Source organism: Malus sylvestris, chromosome 5, assembly GCF_916048215.2.
Source record: "Malus sylvestris chromosome 5, drMalSylv7.2, whole genome shotgun sequence".
Classification (NCBI taxonomy): Eukaryota; Viridiplantae; Streptophyta; class Magnoliopsida; order Rosales; family Rosaceae; genus Malus; species Malus sylvestris.
In genome coordinates this window covers 41,513,985-41,528,574 of record NC_062264.1, presented here as the reverse complement: position 1 = coordinate 41,528,574, position 14,590 = coordinate 41,513,985, and the positions used below count along the sequence as shown (strand labels likewise).

At 33.3% G+C, this 14,590-nt stretch overlaps 2 protein-coding genes and 1 pseudogene across 2 annotated transcripts; all 3 read right to left on the bottom strand.

Moving 5' to 3' along the window:
• Positions 1–1,076: 1,076 nt before the first annotated feature.
• LOC126623752 (GDSL esterase/lipase At1g29670-like) lies at positions 1,077–4,990 on the bottom strand. The gene is made up of 5 exons (XM_050292734.1): positions 4,598–4,990; positions 2,414–2,541; positions 2,074–2,319; positions 1,711–1,957; positions 1,077–1,528 (listed from the first exon to the last, which is right to left on the bottom strand). Exons 1-5 carry the CDS (start codon positions 4,851–4,853, stop codon positions 1,308–1,310), a joined length of 1,098 nt encoding a protein of 365 aa, XP_050148691.1. The 5' UTR covers positions 4,854–4,990; the 3' UTR covers positions 1,077–1,307.
• A 1,006-nt stretch (positions 4,991–5,996) lies between these two features.
• Positions 5,997–9,575, bottom strand: LOC126622923 (GDSL esterase/lipase At1g29670-like; annotated as a pseudogene).
• Positions 9,576–10,776: 1,201 nt separating this feature from the next.
• LOC126623751 (GDSL esterase/lipase At5g45670-like) lies at positions 10,777–14,323 on the bottom strand. The gene is made up of 5 exons (XM_050292733.1): positions 13,948–14,323; positions 12,644–12,768; positions 12,300–12,545; positions 11,620–11,875; positions 10,777–11,249 (listed from the first exon to the last, which is right to left on the bottom strand). The coding sequence occupies exons 1-5, from the start codon at positions 14,192–14,194 to the stop codon at positions 11,026–11,028; spliced, it is 1,098 nt and encodes a 365-aa protein (XP_050148690.1). The 5' UTR covers positions 14,195–14,323; the 3' UTR covers positions 10,777–11,025.
• Positions 14,324–14,590: the final 267 nt, after the last annotated feature.

The window sequence follows — 14,590 nt, the reverse complement described above, 5'->3', positions numbered from 1 at the left end:
ATAACATTTCTTCATTATGTAGGTATTTTATTTTGTATGTTGATATATTGGGCACATTTTATTATTATATGTACAAACAATAGGTAAACTAGTATTGAATAAAATAATAACATTTTTTTATGTAGGTATATTATTTTGCGTATATTTGGGTTTGCTTTATTATGTAGGTAAATTATTTTGCATGAATTTTATGTATGTCAAGCATGCTTTTTTGTTGTTATATATATGTGTGTGTGTGTGAGAGAGAAATAATTTACCTACATTTATACGTAAAATATAATTTTATTGACTTAACTTATTAGGCATGCTTTATTGTTATTATATATTATGCAATGAATTTTTTTTTTTGTAAAATCATTAATTCTCCCTTACAATTTGTATCGAATTAATTGTGTAAATCAAACATTCAAATAGGGGTGTTTTGGGCATCGAAATTTTTTTAAATGTGTAAAGTCAAATATAATTAAGGAATTTGCTGATGTGGAATCTAGTCAATAGGTTTTATTTCAGTAAAAAACTTATGTCGGGTTTTATGTGGAGAAAATTAAATTTCAGAGACTAAAGTTATATTTTCAGTATAAATAATGAAACCCTGAATGGGCTCGTACTCATCTTGGACTTTGTTCATCTATAAGATACAATCTTTTTAAACATTATAATGTTCTCAACATGTTTGAAAACTTTGTTAATTTGATCAAATTTTCAAAGGGTTACCAATTCATTGGCAAGCAATTTACTTGATGTGCTCGTGGTTGATATGTTTCTACGATTGAGGACAAAAAGATGTGTTCTCATGCACAACTATTCTTGCAACCAAAGAAAATGAGACTAAGAGATGCCATGCGTAAAGGCAAAGGCGTACGGGAGTTAGGGTACATACCACATTAACAGGTCCATCAGCCTATATCTTATACTTCCATCAATCTCTCCCGCGGATATAGTACAAAATACTTGGAATGCTTAGTTCAACTTTACCGAAGAGGGGGACTTGAAATTGAAACATCTTTCAAACATTAATTAGAAAGAAAAATACATATTGCTAACCAAATAACCAGTTCATAAAAGCGCTTAATCAATAAAAGAAAAAGATTCGTAGAACTGAATTGGAGTCACAATTGGACTATTACACTAAGAGCTTGATTTCATGCCAACTTGGCAAAAATGCATATATATTATATTTACAATTATAGTATACTCTTCGTAGTTAGGTCTTGTACATGTCACATGGTGATTAATTTGTTGATCTTTATATATGTACATGGGGAAGACTAATTTCAATATAAACAATACTTTCAAGAGTACCCATTTTATAGCCTGAGCTGAACTAGGTGACGAATATTCGCTGGATAAGTGTCCGACGAGTTAGAAGAATTGTATGACTTTCTTGCAATGATGAGATTGGAAGCTTCAGTAGGATGAAATAAATCCCAGAACGCATACTCACTTCTGTTCTGGCATGTACCTTTGGAACGAACACATTGGCCAAATTCATCTACTGGACAACAGTTAGCTTTCGTCACCTTGATTCCTTAAATATGAAAAAAATAAATTAATATAACACTTTAGCTTGTTCTATCTATGAAAATATGGCTAAGCTAGGATTTTAATTGACATATATGAGCACGTCACATATGACTTCTTTTTCACATAATTAATGCATGTGAGTATATTGTAATTAAAGAAATTAGGGCACAAAGAGAGTTTAAAAACCTGCAGCTGTAACCTCTGATGGACTTCCGGAAATTCCAAACATGTCAACATAGATGAATTTTGCATCAGTCAGTTTGGTGTTGAGCTGATCGACGAGAGACTTAAGCTTTTGGTTAAAAAATTGAACAGCATTGTTCATATTTTCTGCGCATGTAGACCCATTTGTAATTGAAATTGAAGATGGAGTGCAGCCTACTTGTCCTACTCCATTCAAGACCACCTTCCTGGCTCCATACTTGTACAGAGTCTTAACCAATAAATGAAATAAGTCAATACTCAAACTTTTCTTATGCAGTTGTTTCGAGTCTCAGAGACACGGAAAATTAATTAAACACAAGTGCATTATGTTAATTAGTTACTAACCTTCATTTGCTTAGAATATTGTTTAATAAGAACTGAAGCATATTGTTCAGGAGTGTATCGCTTGCTGGTGGGATAAAACTTGGGCTGGAAGTAATTCATAAGGTAATCGTTGCTACCCAGTCCAACTGAATATAAGCACTTTTGTAAATGCTGCCTAGACAATCGTTTAAGTCCCATTATTGAAGTAATGCGCTTGACTGTGGATTTGTGATTCAGTAATTGCTTATTTAAATTGACATTCTCACCCTACAAGGAGAAATTATGTATTATGATATATTGCTACTTCGAATTTACATTTATAATTAAGTAATTTTCTAATCGCGATTAGCTAATTAATTACCATATGGGAGCCAGTTTCATCTCGAACTCCTGCTGAGGCAGATGCATAATTCAGACCTCTAACCATGTTCTTGAACCCCTTAGTATTTGCATAACAAGGGATGGGATCTTCAAAACCCAGAAATTCAGCTGTAATGTAAAAGATTGAAGTTTAAAATCGCCTTTATGTTCAGCTGTAATGTAAAGCATAGTGCTTGCTCATGGCTATAAGTTGCGTATGCATTTTGTTTTCCTTTATGGATAACAAATAAATAGGGGTGTTAAAAAAATAAAAAAATGTGTGCATCAATCATCTCCCTAAACTAAACCTAATCAAATGCGTGCAATTATTTCTAAAAAGCACTCATCACGTAAATTTGGATGTTCATCAAGATTCCGCTTACTTAGAACGTCCCGAGTTTACAACTTACTAGCTTTATTCTCGGCCGTTAAAAGAAGCAAATGCTTGACAAAAAAAAAAAAAAAAACAAGAAGCGAATTAATGCATCGGAAAAATACATAATAAAATAAATCAGACTTAAAGAAAAGGCTATAGTGTGTTAAGAATTTAGAGTGCATAAATGAAAGGGGTTTTTGAACTTTAATCCCTTAAGAAGATTAAAATTAAAAAAAAACCTGGTGTTAGATTAAATGTTGATTTTAGTCCCTAATGTGCCCATAATTCAAAATAATTAATGTGCATTTTAATTAATGTCTCCCATTAAATATTTAAATTTATGGGTTTTTGAACTTTAATCCTTCAAGAAGATTAAAATTTAAAAAAAAAACCTGGTGTTAGATTAAATATTTATTTTAGTCCCTAATGTGTCCTTAATTCAAAATAATTAATGTGCATTTTATTTAATGTCTCCATTAAATATTTAAATTTATTAATACACAAATTTTAATTTATTTTTTTACCAAAAAAGAGTTTTTTAATTTATTAATTTTATTTAACATTCTTCAAATTTGAAAGACTTAATTAATGTACCTAAATGTTAGTACCGAAATGTATGTACCTAAATACATGCACCAAAATGTATTAATATTAAATTAATGTACCTAAATGTGTGTACCGAAATGTATGTACCGAAATGTTAGTACCGAAAATGTATTATATTGAATTAATGTACCTAAATGTTTGTATCAAAATGTATGTACCGAAATGTGTGTACCTAAATGTATGCACCGAAATGTATTATAATGAATTTAATATACTTAAATGAAGAAAATAAAGTACTTCGAAATATATTGTATAACAAAAATTAGTTTAGCTAAATGTTCACAACAAAATATATTACGATGAATGAAATGAAAATAAAAATTATAATGAAATAAAATTAATACATTAAAAATTAGAAAGAAAAAGATAAATAATTAAAAAATCAAAATATAATTAATAAATGAGGTTATTAAAGTATCAAGGGACTAAAATTAGATTTTGATCTTACTCATGGTTTTAATCAAAAAGTCATCTTTGCCAAGGATTAAAATGAAGCTTTCTATAAATTTATTAATTCACAAATTTTAATTTATTTTTTTACCAAAAAAGAGTTTTTTAATTTATTAATTTTATTTAACATTCTTCAAACTTGAAAGACTCAATTAATGTACCTAAATGTTAGTACCGAAATATATTATATTGAACTAATATATTTAAATGTTAGTACCAAAATGTATGTACCTAAATATATGCACTGAAATGTATTAATATTAAATTAATGTACCTAAATGTATGTACCGAAATGTATGCACTGAAATGTTAGTACCGAAAATGTATTATATTGAATTAATATACCTAAATGTTTGTATCGAAATATATGTACCGAAATGTGTGTACCTAAATGTATGCACTGAAATGTATAATAATGAATTTAATATACCTAAATGAAGAAGATAAAGTACATCAAAATATATTGTATAACAAAAATTAGTTTATCTAAATGTTCACAACAAAATATATTATGATGAATGAAATGAAAATAAAAATTATAATGAAATAAAATTAATACATTAAAAATTAGAAAGAAAAAGATAAATAATTAAAAAATCAAAATATAATTAATAAATGAGGTTATTAATGTATCAAGGGCTAAAATTAGATTTTGATCTTACTCATGGTTTTAATCAAAAAGTCATATTTGCCAAGGATTAAAATGAAGTTTTCTATAAATGAAATTTAGAATGAGAGAGACAATGTGCAGACCTATAAAATCAACAGTTGTTCGGCCATTGGTAAACCTCCCCGTTGGTCCCTGTGGAAAATCAATCCCGTAAGGCTCGTAGTTCGCTCTTGCCGGGGTCCGGAGGCGGTTATTATTGCCATTATCTGCCAATGAATCACCAAAAATGAAGAAACAAGGTACTTTTGGTTCTCCACGAACGCAGGATTGTGATACTGAAATTACAAAAACAACATTAATCATCATCGACATCCATTTTGCTGTTTCATTTGTCGACATTGTGAAAGAATAAGCTAGAATTTAAAAATCGTATATAACACCGGAAAGAGAGGTAAAAGAAAGGGGAGGTATATATTATCAAAACAGAATATGAAAGGTTGGGTTTTTTTTGTTACACTTTGAATGTCTTTGGTTGAATGAAAGCCATTGGGATGTTCGTGGGGGTAAGCATGTTATGCTCTTGATCACACAAATTAAATCCAAAAAAGATTTATACTAATTAAAGACAATAAACTCGTGACCTTATGGCGGGTTAATATCTTAAGTCGCAGTAGTTTGAATCGAAACCACATAAATGTTGGGTTAAACTAAAAAGTAAAATGGTTGACTGAGCCTAAATTAAAAGACTCCTAAGAAATGTTATCCTAGTTTTTTTTTTTTTTTTTTTTTGAAACAAACGATATTATCTACACTAAGGGAAGTGGGTTGGGTTTAACCTCACAATGGACTAGCAATAATATGGTTCAAATTCGTCATTGACGAGAGTCGAACCTAAGACCTGTCACTTACAAATACAGTGGAATATCACAATACCGTAGTACTAAGTAGCAATAATATGGTTTAAATTCATCTTTGACGAGAGTCGAACCTAAGACCTCTCACTTACAAATAAAGAGGAATATCACTAGACCGTAGTATTTGTGGCAATCTTATACTAGTTAAAGTTAACAAAAACAAAAATTTTGCCAAAAAAACAAAAACAAAAAATAATCGAAATTTTATTTACGAAATGGTGACTGCAATTTTTTATATATATACAAATAAAAGAGTGAGAAGAGAAATTCAACTCAAGACCTTAAAGCACGAGGTAAATGTTTTTGTGAAACACAAGGCAATATTATTTGTTGTTCATGTAAGTCAGCCCCGTCGGAGAGTCGGACCAACCATATTTTGGAATATGTTGTAAATTTGGGAAGGAAGTAGCCGTCAATGCAATTATTTCTGCCCTATTTCAATTTTTATATAAGCACAGAAAATGAAAAATTACATTCTTTTAACACAAGAGGAATAAAAAGCGCCACCTTTTGTCTTCTAGAAGTTAGAAGTTTATTAAAAAATGAATGGAAACATTTACGCCATTAAAGAGAATTTCAAACATCAAAACAGCCACATTTGATCCTAAATATACTATTTCGGGTTTTCAATTAACTTATCAGAATAAGTGGGGAAGATTAAATTCCATGTAAAATATTTGCTTGGATTCGACCCCCTCCACGCTCATATAGACTAGGCTTTGACAAGGTGACTGATATCCATTGGATAAGTGTCCGAGTCGTCCAATTCAGTGTATGTTCTTCTCGCAGTGATTTGATTTAGGGCCTCAGTTGGATGAAACGGGTCCCAAAATGCATACTCCTTCCTATTCTGGAATGAAGCTTGGGCAGGATTACATTGACCGAACTCATTCACTGGGCAGCAGGGAGCATTCACAACCTTGAATCCTGACATGAATAAAAGAAATGACTAATTACTCAATGTCAGCTTTATCTTTCAAAACCAAAAGATTATGGGAAGTGATTTTTGCATGTTTTTTATTTTTGCCGTCGACACATCCTGTTAATTTTCGACATTTCAACATAATAACTCAAAACCAAATAAAGAGACATAAATAACTGAATAGCAGAAGGAGAAAAGATGTTTTGAGATATCATTTCCCCATAGATTGTAGTCGCATCGCATATATTTACCAGCAGCTTTATTAGGAATCCCTGAAGTACCCATCCCAAAACTGTTGACATAGACAAATTTTGCATCGGTGAGTTTAGTGTTGAGCTGATCGACCAGAGATACAAGCTTTTGGTTAAAAGGTTGGACCGCACGGTTAATGCTATCAACACATGCGGTACCATTCGTGCCAAACGATGCACTGCATTTGCAACATATAGCTCCAACTCCAATCAAGGTCACTTTCCTTGCTGCATTCGCGTACGAAGTACATACAAAAATAATATGGAGCAAATTAAACAATCAAATTTTAAACAGAACTATTATATTTTGAAGTCAAAAATTAAAAAGATTGAAATTACGATAAAAAATTGTTACCAATATTTGGCGAGAATATTGTTCAATAAGAACTTGAGCATATTGTTCAGGGGTAGATATTCTACTGGTGGGGTAAAACTGAGGCTTGAAGTAATTGTTAATCCAACTGAACATAAGCATTTGTTTAAATACTGAAAAGCTGATTCATTAGCTTTCAGTATAGCAGCAATGCGCAAGACTGTTTCTCCGTGATGTAGTAACTGATGATCTAAGCTATATGAGCACCCTGCAAGCAAAGAGAAATGATATGTTATATAAGTAATGTTATTCATATCATGTTTTTATACCACATTTCTATATCACCTTAAATGACATATGATGTGGACAACAACATCATTTGAAAAAATTGCAAAACCCAAGGAAATGAAAGAGAAAGACTCCTCGTATACCACAATCATCATTTAATTAACTAGTTTTTCTTAATTATTAGTTTATTAAATAATGAACTAAATTTAAAAATATGATTAATTCAAATGATGTGATTGTCCATATCAAATGCCACCTAAGGTGGTATGAAAATGTGGTACAAAAACATGGTATGAATAACATTTATCATGTTATATTTTACTTAAATACATGTTAATATTACATAGAAGTTGAGACGTTTATAGTGACTCAATTAGTTACCAATTGGCAGCCGGTTTCCAGTCGAATTCCTGCTCCTCCAGATGCATAATTCAGAGACCTTTCAAAATGTATTGGCCATTGGTAGTTGCAAATGGTGGAATGGAGTTCTCAAAACCCAAAAGCTCAGCTTCATTATTGCAATATAAAGCAGCTTATATTAGCCTCATTTTCTGCGTGTCTTGCAACCAAACTTATATATAGTTACAAAAAACGTATACATAATAAAATAAATTGTATTGGATAAAATTATTTTTTATTATTCTTAGGGGAAAGTCCGGATTTACACAAGACAATGAACATTAGGAAAGGTAAACTGGGGATGCAACTTGGGTTGGGCCAACCCGAACCCGTCCATGTTCAATCCGACTTTAAACCCGAACAAGCGGGTTTTTTTAGTTATAACATGTCCAAACCCAACCTAATTTCAACCCGTTCATTGATTGAGTTGAGTCGGGTTGATCATTTATCTGTCCATCCCCAACTCAACCTAACCAAACTAACCAAACTCAATCTAACCAGATTGTAACCCATATCAATTAATGCTCATACTACAGCCAAGTGTGCCAAGTCCAAAAACCAATGCCCTTTCTAATATTTTTTTAATAAATTACCCATTATAATTACTTAAGCTTTTAAGGAATAAGAGGCGTTGATTAGTCAGCCCATATTCATAGTCTCTAAATCCTAAAGCTTTATAGTAGATTGATTTATGAAATTAGAGTAAGCTAGCTTTGATGTTCCTTGGCTTAATATTGGTAGTTTTAACAAAACACTTCCGGTATTGTTCACTTTTAACGAAAAACCACATTTTTACCTTTAACTAGTACTATTCACTATACCTTTAAAAAGGGCTTTTCGTTAAAAAAAAAGTTTTTTGGACTTTTCGTTAGTTTTCCTTAATTTTGTTAGGAATTCTTGGAAACTAAGTTGTTACAAGATTAAACTTGATAAAGTTAGGCAACCCAAACCCAAGTCAACTAAACCTTATCCCAATTAAACTCAAGCCCAAATGAACCCAAATGAAACCTAACCCAATCCCGAGCCCGAATTGTAAAAGTTGGGTTAGGATTGGGTTGACCTTTCAACCCGCTCAACCCATCCGAGTTGCACCCTTAAGGTAAACTAGAAAGTCAAAATTACAATTAAAGAGAAAATTAAAGTTTAAGAAAGTTACGAAACCAGGAAATAGAATTCAAAGAAATAAACAAGGAATGATGAATATTAGTGAGCATGATAAGTGGTGATGGAGATAATTAAGGGTTAACTGAAGGCTTATCCTCTAAACCATATCCTCTAAAGTTCTAAACCAAGTATAAAGAATAAAAAAAAAATGACAGATAGAATTAATAGTGTGTAAATTTCAAATATGTGTCATCATTTGCAAACAGCACCTTTGTGCCCGCAAAGTGTTAAACCGAGGACGAGCTAGGAAATATAAGGATGGGGTGTGCTATCCACACACTCCAAATTACTTCTCACACATCCCTTGTTAATTTATGTCCGTTGATCTTCTTCAATTCATCTGATCCAACGGCCGAAAATTAGAAGGATATGTAAGAAGTAGAATGAGATGTGTGGATATCACACCCCTATAAGGATTCATAAGAATTATCATATAATGGAACAAATAACAACTGGAGCGAGAACACAAACTATATATAGAGAGAGAGAGGAGGAGGGAGAGACAGAGAAAGTAAGAGAGAGGAAATATGTAAGACCTAGTATGTCCACTGTGGTGCGGCCATTGCAAAATCTTCCAGTTGGTCCTGCGGGAAAATCAATCCCGTAGGGCTGGTAATTAACTCTCGTTAGAATACAACAATTGAAGATTTTTTTTTTTAATAAAAAAAAACATTGTGCAAACAGTGGTGCCTAATTGTATTTTATTTTTTCTGATTTTTTATTTAAGACTTCACATTCTTTAATGCGTTTTTCAAGTCACGTCGGACCACGTTATTAGATGCACCCCAAATGCAATCATATCAAAAAGATGTTAGTTAGTCCCCAAAATTATGAACATGTACCAGTTGCTGCAGGGTCTCCTGAGCCCATTCCAAAGCTGTTGACGTAGTAAATTTTGCATCGGTCAGATTTGTGTTGAGCTGATCGACCAGAGATACAAGATTTTGGTTTAAAAAATTAGGGACCACTGTTCAATTTATCAACACACGTTGTCCCATTTGTACCAAATGTTGAAATTGCATTTGGGGTGCATCCAATTAGCCAAGTCCAATCAAGGCAACCTTTCTTGCTCCACTGTTGTACAAACTCTTTGTATGTGAAAGTTAAAGGAAGAGACCAACTAACCTTTTCTCCTCTCCTTTCCTCTGTCATCGACGTTTCAGATCTCCAGCGAGATGCAAGAGGAAGAGGTACACGAAAATCACCGTCTCAACCTCCATCATGTATTGGATTTAGCCGGAAAACATAGTTGCGAAAAAGGATAGGTGGGAAACTGTTAAAAGTTTTGATTCCGAAAATTTGTTCTCGCATATAAGCCTGAGTGAAAATTCATCAACTATTTGAAGCCCCACTTTTTCGACGCCTCCACTGAGTTGGCTTTAAGGACTTAAACTCTTGTAGCAGATTTTCCTTTTTATCGGTTAAGTGTATTAGCTCAATTATGTATATGATGATAATTCCAAGGTAATAATTTATTTTCATATCATAAGAAAAAATAAATCACGGGATGAGGAAATTCGAAGAATAGATTAGCAGAGCCAAAGTTTTGCAGTTGAGTTCAAGATTGGTAGAGAAATTCGAAGATGGCAAGGTAAATTTAGATTTGTGTTAGAGGTTATTTTAGGATTGGAAATAAGTTTGGAAGCCATTAGAGCCAACCTCTGAATTTCAATTGCCGGTATGTGGATCTCAGCATGTGAACCACTAAAATAATGTTCCACGTGCAGGGGCGTGTTGGCTATCCCACATCAGTGGGGGAAAGAAGAAAGAAATAGCTTAAATGTGATTACCCAATTAACTAATACTGAGTCATTTTGTGATAAAACTCTGACGAATTTGGCAGATAGTTATTATTAAGTTGGAGATAGTATCATTAGAATGGGACCCCCGGTCCCTCGACCTGAAAATTCAACATAATAATAAGTGGAAAAATAACATTTTAATTTTTAGGTGGGTGAGATTATAATACTATGCACTTATTCACCTATTCAACCTGTCTTTTTTTTTTTAAATTAGAAATTCAACCTGTCTGTAAAATACTAAAATTGACAACTCATAGAGCCTCTAAGTCTAAAAACCAAACGAACTCATTTTCGTATTAATTTAAACCTTTAAGCAGTACACAAGAAGAAGATCAAAGTTTGATGAACATCTAAACGAAACATGATTAACTGCAACAATTGCAACAAAGAAACCCATGACATAGGAGAATGCAATACATATTATATATAGCTGCTGGTTGTTTTTTATGATATGGTGTGCAAGCATGATTATATGCCACTGCAGCCATAATCATTGATCACGACGATGATGACGACGATCAAAGAAGGGCAAGCCGCCGTATATCGATAGGGTAAGCGTCCGAGGCCCGAACAGCGCTGTATCCTCTCCTTGCTATAACAGCATTGCCAGCCTCAGTTGGATGAAATGCATCCCAAAATAGATACTCGTTCCTATTTTGGCACGGAGTTTGGAAGGGAAGACATGTAATTTGGCCATTGTTCCTCCCTACCCCACAGCACCCTGCGTTTGTAACTCTAAATCCTGAAATAAAACACACCAAAAACACAAAATGTTTGTTCCAACCATGTCACAAATTTATTTTCCTAAAAGTAATAGAAAAAAAAAATTCCCAGTGAGTGTTAAGTATTATTTAGGGACATGTTTACCTTGAGTTTCCTCCTTTATTAGTCGATTATGTTAAAATTAACGGAAAAACAATCACGTGACCAAGAGCAAGAGTTGTAAATTTTGCCTACTTCATCAATCATTTGTGATTGCGTGATCGCTTATTCGTTAATTTTTACCAAATCAACGAAAAGAAGAAAAACGAAAGGGTTTACATGTCACAACGGAGAAAAAAGCTTTCAAGATGAATAATAGAGGGTTTTTGAAAATTTCCCTTTGTAATTACCATATTGTGCAGGGCTGCTTATTATGTCCTGGAAAATGCCATAAGTGTCTACGAAGATAAATCTTGCATCTGCTAGATTAGTGTTGAATTCATTGGCCAGTGCCTTGAGCTTGCTATTGAAAATTTGGTTTGCAGAGTTTATTTTTTGTACGCATGTGGAACCATCTGGGCTATTTTGTGCCAATTCACTTGGACTGCATCCTACTTGACCAATTCCAAACAGCACAACCTTCCTTGCTCCATAATTGTACAAAATCTATACAGCACACATCAGTCAACATTAAACAAATATAATATAATGTTTTTAAAGGAAACCACCTAATTAAATTTCATAATATAGTTACGCTCGCGTTCATAAGAAAATTAGCAAAAACTATACATACCTATTATATAATAAGTAACACATGACAATAGCTTAAGGCCCATTCTCATTTTGTGCTATATTTGGGCTTACTGTTATCATAGTTACTAGATAATCTCGTTAGATCTATTCAAGAGAGTGTTACAATCTTAATACGAAATGTTCTCTTACCAAATCGTCGGACAATATAATATGTTAGATTATTTGACAAAATAACGCTACTTTTGTATTAACATTATAAGTTCATAACCATTAAAAATGGTCTTGATGAACCTAATTAATGCACAAAAAAAATGAATGGAAGGGGAGAAAAACTAACCCTCAGCTGTTGACTGTAATCATGAATAAGCGAATCGGCATATTGCTCCGGGGTAAATTGGTTGGCGGTGTTGTAAAATTGGGGCATGAAATAGTTGTTAAGGTAATCGTTGCTGCCTAATCCAACTGAGTATATGCATTTGCTTAGGTAATTTGCAGCTTGGTCCTCACCACCTAGTAAGTTCACCACTTGGGACACAGTGTTTTGGTAATTCTTTACCTGACCACTAAATGTAATACGACCTCCCTGCAACATTTAATTAAGACTTGATTAGATACAATTAAGACATATTAAGCATAATTAATGTTCTAGTGAAAATATGTGTCATGGAAAATTGTAATTACCAATTGGCGTCCAGTTTCCTCTCTAATTCCAGCAGCTGCAGATGCAAAGTTTACTCCTTTGAGTACGTCTTGGCCTCTAGCAGTTGCATAGGGAGGGATGAAATCATCAAAACCCAGAAGCTCAGCTGCATGCAGATAATTTGAAGTCATCAGTAACTCAGTTAAGGTGAATTTCACTGTTTTGGTAAGTGGTTTGTGTCTCCCATGTAACATGGTTTTTACTTTGTACACATGCAGTTATTTTACTTTGTACACATGCAGTTTTTACTTTGTACATCATGCCATGTTTTTGTACCATATTTTCATATCACCTTAGGTGGCATATGATGTAGACAGCCACATTATTTGAATTAATTAGATTTTTAAATTTAGTTCATTATTTAATAAACTAATAATTAAGAAAAACTAGTTAATTAAATGATACAAGGAGTCTTTCTCCTTCATTTCCTTGGATTTTGCAAATTTTTCAAATGATATGGCTGTCCACATCAGATGACACCTAAAGTGGTATAGAAATGTGATATAAAAACATAGTATGAATAGCATTACTCAATATCTATGGGATTTTTTAATTTTTAGAAAGCAACATGTGAGAGGCTCTGAGAAATAAATTCTCACTTCTTGGTCATAAATGATGAAAACAGACTGGTTGAGAGCTACCATTTTTTGTTGCTATTTTTAAAGTATGGATAGAAGGCTGCATGTACACAAAATCGAAGATATATACAGAGAATTCTTGGTCCAAATTTTTTTTACCAAATGCAGATTTTCACAAATAATTGACATGAGATTGAAGTAAAAATTAAGTGATCATAATCAGCTATTTAGCAGAACATTATGCATGTCAAATACACACAAAACAGGATTTGAAATTTCACAATTTCAGTTTAAAAATTTTGTTTAGAGAAAAGGTATGTAAAGATAAATTTGTACAAGAAAGATAGGGTGCAATTTCGTAACTGCGCTAAAACCTTGCGGGACCAACATTATGATATCACATTATTTTACTTATTTGGACGGACCTACTAGACTAGCTACGACATGGCATCACATTAATAGCCTTTACTCGTGCAATTTGGCACGAGAGATTCTCTTATGTAATAATTTACCTTGTGATGATCATTTATTGGACGAATGGTGTAGTTTTGTAACACTTTAAAAAGAAATATTGGACAATAACACCCAAATATTAGTTGCAAGAAATAATCTCTCATGATGATTTTATAGAACAAAGAAAAGTGCAAGCATGCATGGCAAATGTTAGTGGAAATGAGAACGAGAGAGAAAGAGAGAGAGAAGCTCACCAACAACATCAACGGTGGTTTTTCCGTTGGAAAATCTTCCGGTCGGCCCACCAAAGTCAATCCCGTAAGGCAAGTAGTTAGCTCTGGCCAAGGACTGCAGCTGGTTGTTATTGCCATTATCAACCAAAGAGTCCCCAAAAATGAAGTAGCAGGGCACTTGCGGTTCAGCCCTAGCGCCACTCCACCACATGCTCACGGCCAAAACCACCACAGTCGCCACCCACATTCTCCTCGCCGTTCCCGCCATTGTAGTATCGACCCCAATTTAGCAGTAAATTAAAAATAAAAGCTGGGGGAAGAAGAATGAGATGGACCAAATGGCTAGAAAGGTGAGAGAGAAACCCTAAAGAAGGAAGGTGAATGTGTGAGGAGTAAAAGCAAGGCATGATGAGAATATATAATAGCAGGGAAGCAATGGCAGTCAATACATATCTTTTACAGTTGAGAGAGTTGGTTCGAGGCATTAATTACACGCGGATATAATGTGAGAGTCGACTGTATGGCAAAGCCAGCTCTAACACCCTCTCTCTCTCTCTCTCTCCAATACCTCTTCAATAATTAAGTTTTGCATTTGATCCAAGTCTTGTGTATCCAATGTGCATCTTGGCCTTTGACGTCGGTACTTGGAATTAATAACTCGACC

What these genes read in the sequence shown, in the direction of transcription:
- LOC126623752 (XM_050292734.1), bottom strand. Translation starts at nt 4,853, where the DNA reads ATGTCGACAAATGAAACAGCAAAATGGATGTCGATGATGATTAATGTT. An exon ending in AACAACTGTTGATTTTATAG is followed by an intron (nt 2,542 to 4,597) that starts GTCTGCACATTG and finishes TTTACATTACAG; the next exon opens with CTGAATTTCTGGGTTTTGAA. An exon ending in ATCAGAGGTTACAGCTGCAG is followed by an intron (nt 1,529 to 1,710) that starts GTTTTTAAACTC and finishes TTCATATTTAAG; the next exon opens with GAATCAAGGTGACGAAAGCT.
- LOC126623751 (XM_050292733.1), bottom strand. Translation starts at nt 14,194, where the DNA reads ATGGCGGGAACGGCGAGGAGAATGTGGGTGGCGACTGTGGTGGTTTTG. An exon ending in ATTACAGTCAACAGCTGAGG is followed by an intron (nt 11,876 to 12,299) that starts GTTAGTTTTTCT and finishes TGTGCTGTATAG; the next exon opens with ATTTTGTACAATTATGGAGC. An exon ending in AAGCAGCCCTGCACAATATG is followed by an intron (nt 11,250 to 11,619) that starts GTAATTACAAAG and finishes GTTTTATTTCAG; the next exon opens with GATTTAGAGTTACAAACGCA.